Here is a 21,368-nt window from a genome sequence, read left to right as displayed (position 1 = left end):
TTGGAGCCAGACCAATATTAACAGGTAAAACTGGTCTATCAGTGGTAATTGACTGCCCAATGGTATTTGTATAGAAACGGAAAATGTTCACACACTAATTTATGAGCAGAGAGAGAAGAAAGAAGTGCTCATGGTGAGTCTCTTTCTTTGTCTACCTCTACCTCTGTATGAATTAGGTTGTGCTTTTGTGCCTGAAAGTTAGATGGGAGAAAATATATATATATAACAGAGAGAAGGAAAAGTAACAAAGAATCTGCAGGCACATGAAACTCAGTGGCCAAACATGCTAAAGCTCCCTTTCAAAGGCAAGAGCCGCCTCCAGGCAAAAGCCTGAACTACCACTTAATAACGGCCTGCCAAGCACATAAAATTATATTTATGCATATGTATACTTATGCATGTTATATTATGTACAGACGCATGTGCTTTAGGTAGTCATATAGTACTACCGCTGGGAGAATGAAAGCATTGATTTACCTACAGTTATATATTACAAAATACATGTATACCATGTTATATGTATGTGTGTATGTGTATGTATGTATCTATATAGGGTAAGAGCCATATGAAATTTAGACACAGATGGATGCAAACTTGTATTCTTTAACTATACCCAAAGCCTTTACAAAACGACTTGCTGGAAACACCTTTGGTAACTACTAGATCATACTGACGCCTGTATCTTTCCTACTTTTCCCTTTTTCAAATAAATGTATTCTGTCCACAGGTCTTTGTCTGATCTTTATGACTGCCCCTCTTTACTTATCCTTACTTATTCTTACCTTATACATCATTTATAGCAACTCTTAACATGTGTCCTTCCCAAGACACTTGTCCCTAGCTTAGTTCACCCTATGTCACTGCCAAGTCACCCCAAACGAATGAATAGCATCTCTGTAAGCGCTTCATCATACATCACACTTTATCTTTCTTGAGATATTTATGATTTGGTCCTCTTTCCAGGAAAGCTATTAAAACAGAGTATTACATTTCTTTTCCATTTCAGAAGTCATGAGGACCCAGGAGAACACATACAAGATATTCCTTACAGTCCAATGACATCTACACTCAGGATTAGAGGCACAGGGATGGGCCCTGAAATTTTGGTATCACCAATGCAGAGACCTAAGTGAGTAGGCACACCAGACCCAGGCAGCTGGGATCATAGTCTGAAGACCAAGCAATACCGCCTCCGCTCCTAGGTGAAGTAGCCACATTGTCTTTGCTTTGCTACACTCTGAGACACGTGTGAAGAATCACAGTGCTCAGCAGCAGGAACGAGCATTTATGAAGCACTCTCTGAGCTCAGCGTGCTTTAGAAGGTGCTGGAGGAGTTCTAACAAGTGTGTTGTCAGTACTTTCAAGAAGCAATTGAAGCAAAATATGCTGCCATTAGCAAGCCCTTGCAAACATTTTTCTCAGAATGCCAAAAATTCACTAACTTTCACACTGAAAATAAAATCAGGCAAGTGTCTTCACACATAAGCTTCCATCCTTGCATAAACATTTTAGTTGCATTAAGTTCTTCCCAAGCTACAAATAGTAGCCAAGTGCTTGGGTCCTCCCATTCATGAAACATGGTGTGGCCCAGAAACACTGTCACTGTGGCATATGGTGGCCTTTTTGGCGGTTTTGAAAAATATATGTGGCCACAAAGCAATCACAAGCAGATGGTCTAACTACTATTTGTGTCTTGTTGCTAAACAAGCTATGCAATACAGGTCAAGAAAATGAGGAATGAATCAGAATTTGGCACAGGTGCCACGAAACTAGACCTCTGATATCTTGCTGGTGGTAGTGGAAAGTGATACCTTCTCACTGGAAAATAATTTGGAGACAGCCATTGAAATTCTCACATTCCTAACCAAACAGCACAGTATTGTAGAAAATAGTCTATGATCAAGAGATACTGGTATGGATAAAGAGACAGCTCAATGATGGAATGAAACTGGAATCCTTTAGGATGTCCGTCAGTCATGATGATGAGACTGTTACACAGGCACAGCAAATAATTGATAGGAACATGGGGATAGGTTGACCGTAGAGTATAATTTAAAACATTATTTTATGAAGCCAGGCATGGTGGCCATACCATTGTGATTTCTCTCATACTGCAATATCACAATATCATAATAATTTAAAACTGGAGTGAAGATAAGAACTGAAGTCAGTTTTAACAGAGAAAAATCACTGAGGACAATGAGTAATTGCTAACTATCTAAACGCCCAAATAGTAGTTTCAGTGGTGAAAATCATCTAGCTCTTACTGGCTTCTTTTCAATTTCCACTTTTGTTGGCTCTACCACATACCTGGTTAATGTGCTTCAGTTTGTCAATGATCTGACTAACCACCGGTTCAGGGCCCTTCATTTTCAGCTCATGGAGGTTAAACTGATTCTTCATCCCATTCCTTGCCGCCTTCTGGCTGTATCTGAAGAGAAGAAGGGAAAGAGAAATTTTGTGAAATTGGGACTCAATGAAAGTCCCAATCAAAGAGAACATTGACTTCATTGGCTACCAACAGTGCAGCTGACTATAATCTTTCTCCACCCTTTTGGAACATGAGGTGATGAATAAGAAGCGCTGTGCTAGAGAAGGTTCAAGGTCATGGTCAGCGAACTGACTCTGCATGTGCTTCCCCCTCATTTGAAGGAGAAAGACCCTCTCATGCTCCACCTCTGCCTTCAACTCATATCCCTCCTCTCACAATTTCCTGTGGACCCCACAGGAACGGGTTTCCTGTTCAGGGAGCTTTGTCAGCTAGCCTCTATGTTCTCCCCTGGAAGAGAAAGCAATGGCTCAGGAGAACCTTGTTGACCCTCTCCCACGTGGGGAGTCACAGGTTTGCTTTAGAGCTGGAGTATTATGGTCTTTCTGGATATCCTCATCAGTGTAAGCAGGGTGAAGGTTCATAATCCCAGGCCATTCATCCCCATTGTCAGGTTGTTTTCCAGCTTCAACCAGGATAGTGATTTTCCTTAGGATGGACAGTTTGCTGTGCCCATGGTTTCAGATATCTACATACTGTCATTATTTTGAATTAGAATGAAAAGAAACAGAGTCGAAGCCGAGAAACAGAGTTCACTTCTATTTTTTTTTCCCTCTTCCTTTATATACAAACACAGAACCGTGCTATCAAGGGGAGAAAATGATTTAAAACTGCTTTTCACTTTCTCCTGGCTGGTCACGGTCTTTTGTCTAGTCATAAATAACTTACCCCGCCCAAATACAATACAATAAGGAGGTTAAAGGTAAATTCATACCTGTAAAGATTTATTTTTAATTGTGTGTATTTTTAATTGCGTGTACATATGTGCATGTGCCTGTATGTGGACATGAAGGCAACAGAAGGCACTGGATTCCCTGGAACTGGAATTGGGAGTTGTGAGACACAAAACGTAGTTACTGGAACTCGAACTCCCGTCCTCTAAAAGAGCAGCACATGCTCTTAACTTCTGAGCCAGCTCTCTAGCCCCTAAATTCATATTTTAAAATAATGTTTTAATCACAAAATAATCAGTTGTCAGAATAATACAAACGGTAGAGAAATAAAACAACAAGCCCACCATCATTTTGTCTTTCTAAAGAGAATCATGATAAACCACAGGCAGACATTTGTAAATCACACCCTAAGACGTAAATTTTACCCAAATTGAAATCCTGTTATTTATCAGGATTTGCATCATTTCCTGTTCTAATAGCTATACCATGGACACACTCCATTTCAGAACATACTGAACTGCTTTGTTTGTAGTGTTCTGCATGACTGTATCATAAACTATTTGCACAATCTATTCCTGATAAACAACTGACTTATTTGTAAAAACTTTGATGATATAAACAATGCTGAAAGCAATAGCCTTGTGTGCTGATTTAATGCCATTATACTTTTTTTTGTATAGTACTGAGTTTATTCCTGCTCAATGCAGAATATATATATACACACACACACATACATACAAACACATATGCATCGTATACGTATAATTAGCTCCTAGAAGCCACACCCTAACTGCCTTCATGGATTCTTTATCAAACAGGAAAAAAACCTCAGTATTGGCCACTTTGTTTATGTCCATAGAATTTTGTCAAAATGCAGTTTCTCCCTGATTATACCAATTCTGACTTTTTTCTTTACCCCTGCTATTGCCCGAGGCAGAGACCCTATGCACAGATGGAGATGTTGGACTAATTCTGAAATGGACTTCAGTAATGTGCTCTTAAACATGCCTCCTTGGACTTGTCCGTATGAAAGCTCACCAAGTGCACTGATGCGCCCTTCTACAAAACAAGGGTTATCCTGAAACTCATTATTCTCACCAGGCTAGTAGAAATATATGCCAACCTAGCAAATTGATCCTAGACTCCCTAATCCAAAATTATAATGAATATTAAATCAAATTAGTCCCATAGCTGATCCCTTGGTGATGCTACTGTAGGATTCCCTGCCACTCAGAAAAATTAGCCTCGAGTTCTGTTTTTTTTTTTTTTTTTCTTTTTCCTCTCATCTTCTAGTGGTGGATTAGAGCTAAACATGACCAGCTCAACACTGTTCCTCAATTCCATGCTGACACAGCTTTAAAAAAAAAAAAATAACACTTCACATTTAAAAGCTTGCTATGCTTTTTTTTTTTTTTTTGATAGTTGAAATAGCATTCAGTGTTTCACTCTATCCATGTGCTATTTAAATCCTCAAAGGAACCTAACATTAAGCATGGTTTCTGGTTACAGAAGTGTTGGGAATGGCTGACTTGTGGTTTAGATCTAAAACTCATCTTTATCTCATTTATGTCACAAAGCACTAGACAAATGTACTCATCCAACTGATGCCCATTGTCACTAAAATTTAGTGGCACTGTTTAAAGACTATGTTCTTCTACTGTTACTTAGGTACTCAGTATGCTCCACTGCCTTATATCTTTTCCTACTTAAAAAAAAAAAAAAAACAAAAACCTCTCTATCTTTTCTTTTTCCTTAACAAAAGGCTGAACCAGATTATAAAAGTAATGATTGTTATAATGGAATATGATGCAGGCCTTGAAAGAGCATGGGAGATCTGTATGCCCCGATAAGAGATATACATTAAAGACATATTAAAACAGATACAAACCCCACAAGTTAAGAATGTCCAGTGTAGTTCTATCTGTGGTTAAAAAAAATGGCTTTCATACATTATCATAATCCTTTCCCCACTTGCCTACAGCTTCATCTTCTGTAGAAGCACTGGCTGGCAAACAGCTCTGGTCTGAAAACATTAGTGAAAAATTACAGAAATAATTAATTCATACGTTTAAATTGTAGGTTGCTCTAAGTAGCGTGATAAATCCTACACTATCCCACTTCATCATGCCCAGGCTACAAATGATTTCTTTGGTCAGCATGTCTATGTGGTATATGCTACCTGCCTGCTAGTCACTTAGAAGCTGCCTAAGTTATCAGATTGACTTCTGAGTGAGGGAGACTTCACAAAACTTTTATTATAGCATATAGATAGAATCGATTTATCATATTGTTATTCATCTCTTGCCCTGTCCCAATTTCAAACTTTGTAATATCTGTCGGTGTTCAGGAAACAACAGTACAGACATGACTTGATATGCAAGAGTGACTAGTTCTCGATTCCATATATATATGTGTGTGTGTGTGTGTGTGTGTGTGTGTGTATAACCTATACATCCTCTCATGTAGTTTAAATCATCTGAACATTATTTATAGTACTGCCTGTAATACAAACAGTTGTTATACTCTTTTGGAAGTCATGTCAAGGGAAACATCTGCACATGTTCAATCTATTCAGCATAATACAGTCCCTCCCCTTCCCTATATTTATTTATCCTCTCCAGGGTCTCAGTATATATTCTTGCTTGGCCTGGAACACACCATGTAGACTAGCCTGACATTGAACTCACAGAAATCCGTCTGCCTTTGCCTCTGGAGTGCTAAGATTAAAGGTGTGCACCACCATGGCTGGCTCTCAATTTGTTTTCTTTCAGGCAGATTGGTTAAGGCCTGGAGGCAGGAGGGGGAGCCTGTTTGGGGGCGGGGGGGGGGGAGAGAAAAACCTGTGTAAAAGCCTTAAAGAGAAAAGGAACCTAATTAAAACAGGACATCTGGGCATGCTTGTCCTGGGACAGTTGAAGCAAAGAGAGCACTTGTAAAGAGGAATAGAGTCAAAGAAGCGTAAAATGGGCAAGCTTTTCTTCCTAAATCTGCACTGGCTGAGGCAGCAACCAAGTAGTGGAAAGCAATCAGCGGATGCAAATAGGGAGAGCTGGAGAAGGAAGCGCCTTCACAGATCAGCAGGTCCAACCCCCTCTCCGTGTACGTGAAGAAACCGACTCAGCAAGGGACTTTTCTAACAGCGAATACTATAAGTTTCCTACTCGGAATAAAACTCTTTTCTTTAAGGGTTCCTCAAACGTATCCTGTGCATTCCTAACACTGCTGGTTCTTATTTAGCGCAGGGGAGTTGCTGGAGACTTCACTTTCCTTCTTGCCCTAGGCATTAGAATAGTGGTAGGGTTTTCAAGCCAGTCTCAGAAGGACTAATTCCTGGTTAAAATGATTTGATTTCACCAAAGTTTACATTCAATTGCTGCTTGGTTATGAAAACAAGCTATAGATCACACATGCTCCGAGCGCCATCTGATGGTGGGATGGTGGCACGACAAGTCATCCTTTCCTTGGAAAATATTCTGGCTGAAACAGGCACTGTGGAAAAATGGGGTAATTTTAAAAGAAGAAATCGCTTCAAAAACGAACTAAAACATAGAGTAAAAAGAAAATTTTATTAAGAGGCGCTAAGAGAAAACTGTTTTCTGTCAGAGATGCAGTCTTAGTTTGCATAAATACACAGAAAAAATGAAAGTAGTTGAGATTTTAAATGTGTTCAATAAACTGACAATTTTTCTTACTTGTATACATTTCTTTGTTTGTTTACTTTGAATCATAGTAATGTACCTCTGGCTACCGTGCAACTTGCAATATGTACATCCAGCTGGCCCTAAACTTTCTGCCTTTGCCTTCTGATAGTAAGCATTGCAAATATGGACCATTTACCTACATTTTTGTGGATATATATAGTCAAAAATGTTTCATCTATTTAATTTTTTTTTTATAACTGTAGCATGATAGCCACAACTTCAGGGCAAACCTCAATGCTAAAAACACACTTACCCACAATACTCCAAGAAATACCTGTGTTTTCACACAACTGCCTTTCAGGAATTACTAAGAAATTTTTAGTAACAAGGAAGAAAATGCTAGGGAAGGAATCAGGGGATTCCAAACCCATTTACACCTCATTTTAGTAGGCATTAGTGTGGTAAGAGAGTAAGTGAGTCTCAATCCGTTTCTATCCTTGTTTTAAATCTCACTTAAGAACGGACTGGAAGATTAGTCTAGGAATATAAATCGCTTCAATCCAGAGAAGTAGTGAATGTTTTCCAGCTGGTGAAGAAAATGGGAGACTTTGATATCATCCACAAGAGTCTGGGGCTGTGAGAAGCAGTTGGCCCATCCGAGAGGGGAAGATAGACAATGCCTGGGATAGCAACACCTGTGTGCCAGTGTCCATGGGCTCCAGGAGGGGAAGAGAGAACAAAGGAAACCTCATGCTGGGATTGAAGCAAGGACTGTATCAGTTGAGCTACACCATCACCCATTTACAAAAAGGCCAAGTCATGTGATACAAAGAGAACTGGGCTTACACTCAAAGATACGTCTTCAAAAATTGGTTTGAGCTGGCCTGAATTCTTGGATACTCTGAAGGCTGAGGTAAGAAGACTGTATGTTCAAAGCCAGTCTGGAATCCAGAATGAATTAAAGACCAGCCTGGGCAGCTTAGTGACATCATGTCTCAAAGAAACAAAGTAAAAAGAGGCCTGGAGTTAGATCTTAGGTAAGTCACTTGGATAGTATATGGTTCAGTCCCCAAATGAAAATAAAACTGGTTCACCTTCAAACAGGCGATCAATAATGGCACTAGCATGTTTAGGGAACTAGTTGGTACAACAAATGCTATTAAGTTGATATTACATAGGCTATGTGCTTACATATGGCCTGGAACACAGGATATTCTATATGAGAGCTCTTGTTGTGTGAAGATACTAAGCACAATGCCTGACACACAGTAGGCCTTCAACAAATGTTGTTGGCCAAGAACTTTCTGAGAGTGCCTGAATTAACCCCAAGAACAATAGTTAGGAAAGGCTACAAATCCCTCACACCCAAACTGAGAGAAACCCAAAGGCTTTAGCTGTCTGGTTCTGAGCGAAGTGTAAGAAGTTAAGGTTGGGGTGGGAAGGAACAGCATAGGGCAAGAATATATGTTCGAGGTAAAAAGGGCACCTAACACTTCTTTGTTTGCCTTTGCACTTGAACTCTGATGTGTAAGTGGACGGCAAGGAATACTCCTGCCTATCTGAGGAAGACTCTCCAGCAGAGAGACTGTTACAGAACTTCTGAGGGACAGAGCCTTTTAAGGAAGAACCTATTGGCCAAAGATTTCAAGTGGCTCAAACTTTATCATGTTTTGAATGTCTCCACAGCAATGGCGGACTCCATAGCAGTGAGCGCTGCTGAAATCCTTCCAGAGATCAACATTCCCGCTTTCATTTGGCTGAAAGATTCTGTTTCCTTTGCTGGAGTCACTAGCAGGTCTCCAAACCTTTCACCTTCAGGGTTAGTGTGTCCCTCCTGCATACCCTCCCCAGGTCTGGTCTAAGTTCTGTCTCCAGAACTGCACACAGAATGGAGGAGAGAGAAGATGAAGTGCTCAACGCAAGAAGAGGGCTGTGGGTTGAGCCTGGATGAAAGAGTGCTTGCTCAGTATGCAGGAAGCCCTGCGTTCGATCCCTGCTATAACATAAATGAGCCATAGTGGTACACACACTGTATGCTAACACACTGGACACAGAGGCAAGGGGATCATACCTTCAGTGTTGTCCTCAGCTACATAGCCAGCTGCAGGCCAGCCTGGGCTATGCAAGACCCTGCCTCAAAACCAAACTAAGCAAAAAGAAGAAGGGTTCACTTGTTACTTTACAAAGAAAAGTTCTACCTCACCAGGTGGCTCATTAATGGTAGGAAGGCCCTCTGACACCTGAGCTACACGTGACAATGCATTTCCCCTCACACAGAGATTAAGCCACACCATAGAGGAGACAGACCCAAGGATCAAAGCCAGGCTCACGTAAAAGAAGAAAATTCAGTGGCTTGAAAAATTGAGAAGTCATGACTGAGCTTAACGGCCTGTCTCCTTTCACCCAAAGGTTAAATGTAGGGTGACAGGAAGAAGTTTAGAGTGTTAAAGCAATTACACTGAACTGCCAACTATCCTCATTCTGGTTTCTAACCTGGCTGAAGACTATCATTCAAACCAAAGACGGGTATTTTTAAGTCTTGCAAAAGAGGTAAGATAAAAAAAAGGAGTATAGGCAGACCATGATGTTCCTGAGAAATGGGTCATCAGGGGGGAACTGTCCAGTAAATATCTACAAGAGCCCCTTCTACAGTTGTGTTTGCTTTTTTTCTGTGCTGAGCAGAGAATCCAGGGTCATCCATATGCTAGGCAAATGCTTGATCTGTCCCTGCACCATAACCCTGGAATCGAAAGATGTCTTAACTAATTGCTTTCATGGCAGCAATAGCTACCCTTTTTGAGGGCCCATTGTGTTCCAGGCATTGGACTTTACATTTAACAGTGTTGCTAAAGCTTATTAGAAAACTCTTAAGTGAAGAATTAACTCCATTTTTTTTTTTTTCCACAAGGGGAAGCTGGGGCTTGGAGAAGAGAAAGAGCTAAGACTTCGGGACTAGAAATCCAACCCCAGACATGCTGACTCTAAAATTGTATGCCTCAGTAGTCCTGCTTCATGGTACCACATGCCTTCAAAAATCTAAGTTTCTGTATCCTTTGCTTTGCTTTAGTTGTTAATTCTCAATTGTTTGACTGCATTTATATCGATAAAAGCAATCAGAGAACTCTTTTTCTTTTAAAGAAGCCACCGAAGGTTTTTACCCTGAGGCAAGAAGTGGGGTCAATAATAGTAAGAAACTGTGCCTGGCAGCCACTTCGACTACAACTCCTGCAACTTCTGAAACACAACCATAGTCATTGCAACAGGCAAGTAGGGTCTAATAGCATGCCCATTGCTAGGAGGCTCCTAAGAAAAAGGCTTCCTTAAAAATAGCTCTCTGTGCCCTTTGTACTCCAAGTCCAAAGACTCCATTTTCTTTGATGCTTGGTGGTTCACTACCACAAGTAACCCTGCTGAGTCAATGTAATTAGAGAAGTATTTTAGAAGCATTACCATTTGTGAAGGTCAGAAGGATCCTGATAAGCTATCAAGAAAGGAAACTGACTATCGGCCTCACAGGGAAAGGTGAGAAGACGTCTCCAGCACCCAAGATTGAATCCGGTCTCCACCTAATTTACAGGCTGTCTGAGGGGCAGATGTAAAGTTATGGAAAAATTCTAATTTGCGAATTAGCTACCAGAATGTATGTGGTCCCAGACATACTGTGGCCATCCGTGATGCTGACATAACTAGAAATGTTCTAGGAATTCTTTGGAAAGCCCATTGAAAATTAGTTTAGGCATCCTAAAAAAAAAGCAAACAACTTCATTATTTCATCCTTTGACACCAAGTGGACCCCAGAAGATACCAGTCTGTTTGGTCATCCATCCCATTCAACAGTTTGGTTTCCTATCTCTCAATTAAGCTGGTAGAATATAGTGTGAAATACCATACCCCAGCATACAGCTCATGTCTGAATGAGGGTAGAGAGCTCTGTCTGGGCCATTCTAAAGACAGTAGTCTCCTCAGTATACCTCCCTTACCTTAGGTCAGGTTTCCTAACCTCTCAGGTTTGTATTACTAGAACCCTCAGCCTTGGACCAGTGACAACTAGCTGCCTGATATTCAACAACCTGCACACTGCAGGGACCACTCATAACCCTGAAAATCTCTTTCAAAAGATGGTGTAATCCTAACATTGGGAAGATGGGGAGTGTCAGTGAAATCAGTCTATAACCTACAAAGTCTCTACTTTGCCCTTTGAAGGAGGCAGACAATTGAGTGATATAGGAGCTCATGTGTGTTACTTTAATGATGTCTTTCAAAGTAGTTATTTCCCTTTATGGTTCAATCGCTTCACCTTTCCAGGTACAGTGATGGTGAGGGAAGACTCTTCTTTTTCCATCTTGATGAAGAAGAAGTGATATTTATTTGTTGAGGACACATTTATGATGGGGTGCTACCTAGCAGACCCTTGAATGCTCTTTGTATAATGAAACGGTCTGACTCTAGGGAATGCTGGCATTGTGTATTACAAGGACACACATGCTCTGCCTAAAGGAACGAGCCATCCAGTCTTCAACAGGTGTTCTGCAGGCACAGTCATACACTGAATGAAGATCTCTCCTCTGAACATTTAGGACATGACAGCTGACCAAATGCAGCCCATTCTGAATGAGGCACACTGTATTAAAACATCAGTCAATTTTGAAGGTAAAGCTACTTGCACGTGGCACCATAAAATAATCTTAAGGGATAAATGACACTATGTTTTCATGGAGTGGATCCTGATAAATAGCTGTCACTGAGGACAATTTTTCAGATAAATCTATAATGAAAAATATGGCTATCTAATCCCCTAGGTGGATCATTACACATGGGTACACTCCAAACATATCTGTCTTGGTCTTACAGGATTTTTTCTTTAAATCTTAGCAGCTATCAGTAATATTTCATGCCACAGTAAATTAAGAAATTTTCTGTGTAATGTGCTCATCTTTCAAAGCTTTTTCACAGTATTGATTTAGCTATCTAGGATGAAGTCCAACATGTAAACTGCGACACCACCAAACAGCTGGAAAAGACAATGCTTTCATTCTAAGATATGCATAGTTGTTCATCAAGTTGGAATGAATGGGGTATCCTGATTATGCTTCCTGGAGGACTCATGGAATGAAATCCAAGGATTTGAGGGAGATTAAGAACTGTGGTAAAGCTAGCAATAAACCAAATAAAAGTCCATACATATTTGTTCTCTCCTACTCCTGTCCAGTCATTCATAAATAGCATCCTGAAGAACAGGAAGAAAAGGATGAAGTAGGGCTGGAGAGATGGCTCAGAGGTTAAGAGCACTGGCTATTGTTTTTCCAAAGGTTCTGAGTTCAATCCCCATATTCTTATATAATGAGATCTGGTGCCCTCTGCTGGCCTGTAGACATACATACATACAGGCAGAATACTGTATAAATAATAAATCTTATAAAAGAAAAAAAGAAAAGGATGAAGTAGTAGTGAGAAGACAGAACCAGAGGGTTGAGGGATGTACCTTCATTTCTAAGCCTGAAAGCATCATGGCGGGCTACTAAGTAAATCTCAGTTACAGTGTGCTCTTAGGATGACTTGCTACTGAGGGTGTTCTGAACCAAATGGCTTAAAGACCTAACTCAAGCCACTTAATGCCATTTGCATCTTTAAGCATTTACTTCTCTCTAGTCCTTCCTCTTGGCTCTATATTCTGTCATATAGATGTGTTTCCCTATTGCCCCCTTTTTTGTGGGGTACAGGGGAAGTAACTCAGGTTCTCACACATGCTAGGCAATTGCATGCTCGTCTAGTTATTTACAATCCAGGGTTCCCATAGTACTGCTTTTATTGGAAGTCCTAGATTTAAAACAGCACACATACTGCCTTGGTTTCTTTGAACAAAAGCCACACTATAAATCTAAAAATAAGCCCAAACATCAAAAAATAAAGTCTATTTTAAAAACAAAAGTGTGGAAGCTATGTATAGTATCTACTCCTTTCCAATGGCCTGTTCTGGTGTGTGGGTGTGTGTGGGGGGGCGAGAGAGAGAGGGAGAGAGAGAGAGAGAGAGAGAGAGAGAGAGAGAGAATATGCACATAGTATGGCATGGATATCTTTCCTTAATTCCTTTAATGACTGAAGGTCACTCCCTCTTGCTCTTTAAACCAAGAAACTTCATAGTTGATGGTGCTAGAAGTCTATCCCCAACCCAAAATCCTCAAAAGACAGTACTCTTAGTGATAGAAGTATAAAAACATTACCAGCCTTCCGTAGATCACAGAAGAAAATAAGCTATTTTATTAACCTACTTTTGAAAATCATTTTGCATCATTTCATTCATTCCTACTTGTTGATATGCTACAGTTCAGCCCTGTAATCCAGCAGAGAAGAAAATAAAAGGTCAGGGATGGAGAGATGGCTCAGTAAGTTAATTGTGCTTGTTCTGCAAGCATAACAATCTGAACTTGAATCTAGCACCCATGTAAAAAAAAACAAGCAAGATGTGCATGCCTGTAAGCCCCAGCATTGTAGAACGGAGACAGGTGGGAGCCTGAGTGAAATGGTGAGCTTCCTATTAAGCAAGATGCGCCATCTTAAGGCAATAAGGCAGAAAGCAACAGAGGAAGATAGCCAGCATCCGCTGCCCTCCTCATGCATGTGCATGGCTGTTCAACCACACACTCATGAGCATATTATGCCACAGACACACACACACACACACACACACACACACACACACACACACACACACACAGAGAGAGAGAGAGAGAGAGAGAGAGAGAGAGAGAGAGAGAGAGAGAGAAAACTCCCAAACTAAAAATGTCTCCTTACTCCAGTTTTTGAAACTCCACTTTTGAAACATAAAGTTTCAAGACAAGAACTCAAAGCTTTGAGAACCAACAGAGTTGTTTTCTATGTCTCTGCTTCTGCTTTTCCAATTCTCAGAGAAATATTGGCAAGGCAGCATCCACAAAAGAAGTAGTGGCTGATCGCTGGAAAGCAGAAAGAGAATTCATGGTGCATGTGTGTGCGTTTAATTTCTCAGTTGAAATGCCACATACAGACAAGAGGCACCTTCACTGTAATTAGCTCTCTGTAGATCTCAAGGAGTTTCTTCTGTAAAGTGAGAGCCCAAGCCATTCCAGACACTAGATGAATACAGATTTCCCATAGACAGAAGTAACAAACTGTCAGCCCCAAAAGATAACAGCTCATTCTGGAAACTGACACCTCGACTGAGGGCCATCCAGCCGAACTCTGTCACAAAAGAGCTAGGGTGGAAACAAAGTGAACTAAGGCATCATCCATAAATTAAAATGGCTGTTTCTGTACTTTCGGCCACCCTACGTGTTTCTAGAAGGGATACTAACTATCAGGGAGGCAAACTGATTTTACACCCGAGGCTGAGAAGAAAAGACTCAGGAGAGAATACCTGCACAGAGATGACACTGGACAATGAGAAGGCTGTATAAGTGTGGGCATACATGTGAGGTCAGAGGACCACTTGTAGGAGTTGGTTCTCCACTTCCACTGTGGACTCTTAAGTTGTAAGGCCATCTTGCTTGCCCTTGTGAAAATACATTAAAGATCAAACAGTAAAACCGGGCCTTGCCTAGTACAAACTAGCCAGAAGAAAAGCGTGACGTCAGCCAATTATTCAGACATTTGACTTGACAACTTGGTGCTTGAGAACATATTCACTAAGGTGTTTGCTTTTCATTTAAGCATTATCTGGGACAGTGCAAACAAACCTCAGAGTTACCTATTGCTAATCCCCATGTTAATTTGGTGGGGTTGTTTATTTTTCTCTTAGTCGTAGTGACTCCCTAATTGAAACTCTGTCTCACAAAGGCAAAAGCCAGAAGAATTTCTGCTTTCTGCAATTATAGGTGGCTCAGCCTGGGCCAAGGTTGTTAATTTGAATACTCCTCAGCTTAATCTTGAAATCTCAGGCTATCTAAAGCTAAAATGGGGTGAGAGTGGGGAAGTGAGAAGAATAGATGAGAGGTGTAAGTGGTAGGCACACACTGAGACTAGATCTGTGGAAACATTCCTTCGGTTGATTGCATCGGGAGATAAAAACAGTAAGGAAATGAAATTGCTTCTATTTGTAGACAAAATGGCTCCCTTAATGGTTTGGAAGGGGAGAGGTGTGCATGCCTGGATAATAGAAACACTGACGACCCAGCAGACAGAATTACTGCTCGGGATTTCCATCATTTATTTCTCTTTTGATCTAGTATCACCAATGATTAAGTCTCGTTCTCTGGCAGGAGTTTTGATTTTCATGATTTTTTTTTTTTTTTTTTTTTTTTTTTGTCTAAAAGTAAACTGTTTCCTAAAGACTATAATGCTAAGCTACAAAGAAAGCAGTGGTATAGCCCATCTGCTATTGCAAAGTGGAGACTGCTACTGAAGAGTACATTAAATCTGAAGAGTACATTAAATCAGAAACCCGCTGAAAAGATATTTTCACTGCAGATGAGACAGGAGTGTAACGCTTATCTTTACAAACGACGTGAACAGAGGTGCGCATGTCTTCAGGCTAAAGAACGTTTTATCATGGAATGTACATTGCTGAGGAATTTTTTAAAAATCAAGTTCAGCACTATTCCCTAGTCTCATCATCGCATTAGGTCACTATACAAGTACAGGTTAATTATAACCCAAGGTTATTAACCAGAAAGGAGTTGCTTCCTGGTTTATATTAGCCTCCTTCTGTCTGCAAATATGTTATTTCTCCCTCCCGCCATTCTTTATTTTTTATTTTTATTTTTTTTGTTCCTGGAAAGTATGTATCAATAACAAAAGTTTTCTCAAAAAGTAAATACTTTAGATGTAAAAATAGTAATTTAGAAAACTTTCCTCCATATTACAGTGTTTATTTCATTCTGTTGTCTAATACATTAAGGCATTAAATGAAAGAAAACGCAATAAAAAATTTTAACTAATTAGTGCATGGTATTATAACCCAGTGGTAAAATGGTTGCCTAACATACACGAGGTTCTGGTTCCTATCCCCTGAAATGATATTGTTTTCCAGTTAACAGGCAGGTGGGGTGTCCTGTGCCTTTAATGTCATCACTCCAGAGAGAGGAGCAGGAGGATCTCGGCAAAGTCAAGTTCGCTGTTCTACACAGCGAACGCCAGGCCAGCCAGCACTACTTGGTTAGACCCTATCTCAAAATCAACTTAACCCCACAAGTGTGCCTGAGTAATTGTCACACTCATTCAAATGCGTCAGGATCTGGATCATACTATTCACCCTACATTCAGAATAAAAGTAAGATAAAAGCAACAGAGAAGCTACTGAAACATATACGTGTTCAGAAGCTTGACCTAAATCTTGAGAGAAAAACTATTGAATTTTTTCTTTATTTTCTTGGTTCCAAGGCAGCATCTTCCATCCATGTCTGCCATTTAGGAAGTAGTTAATATGAGCAGAACGCAGTAAAAGATTCAGCTTATTCAAACACCTTGGCCTGGAAAAGTGCTGTTTGGAGTAAGCTAAAACCAGACCTCCTGATTATTTTCTTGAAGCATTAGAAGACATATCTGGTGCAGCTACATGCACTTTAATAATTACAGTAATGAAGACAGCGACACAGGGGCTTGATGAATAGGAGGTACTGAAATATTAGAGTAAAATGAATGAACGAGCACATTACTAGATACATTGTAAATTAAAATGTTTTAACAAGGGAGCATTGTTAGCATGCATGTTTCTTCAATATTCAAGAATTTGTTTTCTTTTTTTTTTTTTTTTTCATTAGCCATGGGACAAGTCACTAGGGTGTTTGCTCATCAAGTCTCATGTCAGTAAAATCACTTAGATAAGAAACAAGCTGTTTGGGGATGTGTATTTTCTCTTGTATTGTGAAGAAAGGAGTTAGTGGGGGAAGGAAGACAAAAAGAGATGTGACATGAATGGATATTCCAGTACATGCCAGTCTTCTAAGAGCTTTATATCTCTGACCTTACTTAAGGATCAGAGCAACCTTGTAAAATGTCTTCCTTCTGAAAAAGGACCTAAAGACTTTCTGTGTTAATTGACTCTCCCAAGGCAACACACAGAGCTAAGATACAAACACAAGTTCATTTGACTCCAAAATATTCCTCTTTCCATTATACTACATTTTGAATGCATTCTATTCATTATCTTATGTCCTAGAGTCAGAACCCGCTGGAATGTAAGCTCTTCAAAGGAGGTAACATGCAATTGTTTTTTTACCTGTATCCCTAGCATCTGGCTTTGTACCTAACATGTAGTATCTCTGTAGCTCAGGAAGCTCTTGAACCTTCTGTCTCAACTTCCAGAGGATCTAGGATCATAGTCTTGTTGTAACAGATCAGGTTAACATATACTATGTCTATATCAATATCTATCTATCTGTTTGTCTGTTTATCTATCAAGCTATCTATTTATCTAAAATAATTTAAAAGGAAGGGGCTGGAGAGATGGCTCAGTGATTAAAGAACTTGCTGTTTTTCCTGAGAACCTAGCTTCAGTTCCCAGGACCCACATAGCACTTCACAACCGTCTGTAACTCCAGTTCCAGGAGATCTGACTCCCTCTTATGTATGCACCAGGAACACATTTGGCACATAAATATGCATGCAGGTAAAACATTAATGCACATAAAATAATAATTAATAAATCTCAACCAATAGTTGAATAATCAGAGAAGAAGTTAAAACTTGGGAGGGTGTTGTGGATATAAATATGGTTTTGTTTTGGTCCCAGGTGTGGGATGTGGAACTGATTCAGATGGTCCACAGCAGCAGACTATTTGCCTTGTGTGGGCTCTGAGAGGAGCTCTTTGCCAGCTGCAGATAGTTTAAATCTGAGGACTTGAGAGAGAATAAATGCCAGAGCCCAGAGAGTGTAAAAGGTCCAAGAAAGAATAAGGCTGCTCCTGCTTTCCCCTTGCTGCTGCTAGTTGCTCTTGTGAGACAAGAAGTTGGGGATCTCCTGAAATGAAGGTTAGACTGGCTCCAAGAACCCAAATACCCTAACCAGCAGGAAGCAGCTAAGAAAGAACTGTGCCCCCTCTCCCACTAATCCTTTCTCTCTCCTACCTGGTATTGGGAAGGGATTGAGGCAGAGTAGGGAGAAGAAAAGATAAGAAACGTAAATAAAAGAGTTAAAAATAAAACTAATGACAACAGGAGGGTAAGAGGGACTTAGAAGGTGATAGCAGAAGAGGGAGAGAGAAATGATATATGAAGTTCTTAACATTTATACAATAACAAAAACAGAGAAAATATAATGCTATGTTTATGAAGGACTGAACAAAAAAAAAAAAAAAAAAAAAGAAAAGAAAAACATACAGAGCCAGTGGGTCTTAATGTGCCTAATTCCGTGACCCAGGTCCTCAGGTTGTGCTGACCCCAACCATAAAATTATTTCATTGCTACCTCATAACTGTAATTTTGCTACTGTTATGAATCCTATTGTAAATATCTGATTTGTAGGATGTCTGATATGCATCCCTTAGAGGGGTCATGACCCACAGGTTGAGAACCACTAGTCTAGGGAGATGATGTTGCCTTCCATTACTTAAGCAACTAGTCAGTGAAAAGACTCAGTTCCATGTCTTTTATACTCTCCACTTTGCTATGCTTACAAAACTTGCACACCTTTAAAAGCAACTTGTAAGCTCCTAAGCATTCTACCCTGTAGACTTCACCCTGTATTTCTAAGCTAGTACAATGGAGATGAAGAACCATTAGCCTGCTAGAAAAAACTGCATGAGGGCAGGGCCTGTTGTCTGTTTAGTCCAACTCAGCATGCCTGGCACTTAACAAGGTATTCAATAAGTATTTGCTGAATAAATGAATATATTCTTTTTTTGTTCATCAGTGATGAGCAAATTCTTCATAAACATTGACATGACAGTATAGATTCTACTAAAAGTCCTCAAATGAGCAAACATTTCAGCAAACTTGTTCGGGGAAATGGTACTCCTATTTCCCTTCTCTTTCTTCTTTTCTTCACCTTCAGTATTTATTTCATAGGACTGTGCAAAGAAAGAGAATTAATATATACAAATTACTTAGCATGGTGTTTAATGCACAGTTAACTCTCAATAACTGAGAGCAGTTAACATGAATATGATTGTTTCAAACAGAAGGAATAATAGTCCACAGAATGAAAATAGCCAAAGACAAAAATATTTATCGGAGGCTTTATACTTTGTGAAATATCCCTGAATAGTTCTGCATGGGTTTCAAAACTAACAAATTCTCTGAGAGCTACAAGCTATATGTAATGTTTGGACCATCATAAATGCTTATGTTTTGTGGAGGATTATTTTTTCCTATTAAGTTAATGAAGGAAGGGTATTTAATTGATCTTCAGATCTGATGATTAGTTCTCAAATGTTGCTCTAACTAACTTTCACAACAGATTACCTCTCCACAAGTTCTTGTCCGTTCCAGCACAGGGTATCATTTTCGGCCACAGGGCTATGGCTGCAGATGTAGTCAGGCAAAGCACTGTAGAAGCTGATGAAAGACTTCAGCTTCTGAATCAGTTCCCTGAAAGGAAAACAAAACATCTGTAAGCACAGTATGAGGGAAGCTGAATTTCCTTATCAGCATGACAGAAAAGCTCTGCCAGGCTGATTAGAGCAATAAACGATTTTTAAAGACAGTCTTAGCTACAAGGCCACAATTTAGCTTTGTTTTTTTTTTTAAATCAATAAAATGATATTGGGAGTGGGGCAAGGTTGCCTTCCACAGAAGGCGCTGTTCCTATTAGGAGGGTGATTTAATTCCAACATCCATTTTTCTCACGCATACAGCACCTCCCTCCCGCCCCCCCCCTTTTTTCATTCAGAGTGCTGTTACCTACATTCTCAAAGGTGCTGATTACAAGGCACACTGGAGCACTACATATCTTTTGGTTTCAGGGTGTAATTGAGTGCATTGATTGTAATTTACAATGCTATTACCCTAGAGATGGCCCCGTTCCATATAGGCTCTGGCTAATGGCTGCAGATCCAAACGGTGGGGTGCTCAGAATACCATAAGCTCTGTGAAATCCTCCTGATTATACAGCCAGAGAAACTCATATCTGCTATGAGGAGGAAGGTTGCTTTGTTCTTTTCCTGTATATTGTTTCCTGTGAGGTGGCTCAAAGGGGAGAAGGTTGTAGTAGGATATAGTGCTATGATTTATTTGCTATTATTTCTATGCTATTTATGATAAGAGCACATATAATATGAAAAAAGTATAGAAACATACAGATATAAATTATAGCAAGACTTGTTATCTATTGTCTTGTTTCAGTTGTACACACACATATATATATAACATAAGTTATCAGACTAGAAACATGAATATGTTTATGAAACATATTTAAATATTTCTATAATAGATGTCCAGTCATATGCAAAAATAATAATACTTTATTTTCAAAGTAACACCCAAGATCAAAAGCTACAATGCTCTTCACATCCAAGTCTGGCCAGGGAGTTTTCTGGAAGAGAAGCAAGTATTCAACACTCTCTGCAGGCTAAGAATGGAGTGTCCTGATGCACAGGCATTAAGAGGAGCCACAGATGACTGCCATTAGTTAGTGAAGGTTAGTGGAAGCTGTGTGGCCAGCAATGCCTTCTATGAGCTGCTTTCAGATCCAACTGAAATGAAAAGACTGGTGAAAATGATCTTGCAGTTCATGCTATTTTCTGTTTATCATAAAAGTATTATTTCATCTAAAGTGTGCATGTGTGTGTGTGTGTGTGTGTGTGACAGGAAGAGATAGTTTCAGTATATGTCTACAAAAGCTTAAGTCACAGGAAAGCCAGGGAGATGGACAGAGCAACCAGAAAAGGTTATTGGGACATATATAATGCCTGATACTCCAGTACTTGCTTCCTGCTGTGCCCATGCTCACCTCCCAGCCTGTGCCTGGTATCTGAGCACCATCAATCTTTAAAGAGAAGAGGCTTGATACAGAGCTCTGAAAATAAAAGTGAACATTACAGTTTCTCAAGAAGAGAAAGATTGGTTCAATTAACAGCTAATAGGAGAGATGCTCTGTTTTACAAGGTAATAATCCAGTTCCCAAGAGTGGAAGCTGGAAGACTAAAGGCTGAGGCTGAGTAATTCCCCCTACTCCACAAGGAAATGGAATGTGGGCATTAGTCTATGGGAAATGATGGTCTTCTTTTTAATGAAAGAGTTTCCCTTAGGCTTCCTCCTACCTCTACATGGAACAGGGCAAGAAAAATGGAACCCATCCCAAGGCCTTTCAATTTGATATCTTTAGAAGTTGAAAACAAAGGGAACCTGGATTTTTCCCCTGCCTTTCAACTCTTGAAGCTTTCTTAGCTGATCATAAAGATAACTGACAAGTTGAAGAAAATCCAAGTGAGGTTCTACCTAATGCCAAAGGGATGAGGGACTGCAATAAACAGAGAACACATATATAAGTACATATATAAAACCTGAGACAGTTTCTAAGGCAACTGCAAAGAATGTGGATAATATAAGATGGTTTGGGGCATCACATTCCAAAATAGAGAAATATTTTGGAAC

General features: G+C 39.8%; 1 protein-coding gene across 1 annotated transcript in view; it reads right to left on the bottom strand.

Annotated features, from left to right (window-relative positions):
- The window catches only part of Gpc3 (glypican 3), a 363,266-nt gene that overhangs the window by 91,648 nt on the left and 250,250 nt on the right, over positions 1–21,368 (bottom strand). Inside the window, exons 5-6 of the mRNA XM_060374526.1 lie at positions 19,239–19,364; positions 2,311–2,431 (exon numbers count right to left, since the gene is read on the bottom strand). Of these exons, the coding sequence (XP_060230509.1) occupies positions 2,311–2,431; positions 19,239–19,364 (247 nt within the window). The remainder of the gene's footprint in view (positions 1–2,310; positions 2,432–19,238; positions 19,365–21,368) is intronic.

Source organism: Meriones unguiculatus, chromosome X (assembly GCF_030254825.1).
Source record: "Meriones unguiculatus strain TT.TT164.6M chromosome X, Bangor_MerUng_6.1, whole genome shotgun sequence".
NCBI lineage: Eukaryota > Metazoa > Chordata > Mammalia > Rodentia > Muridae > Meriones > Meriones unguiculatus.
Note: the sequence above shows the minus strand (reverse complement) of the source record. Positions and strands in the feature narration are given on the sequence as shown.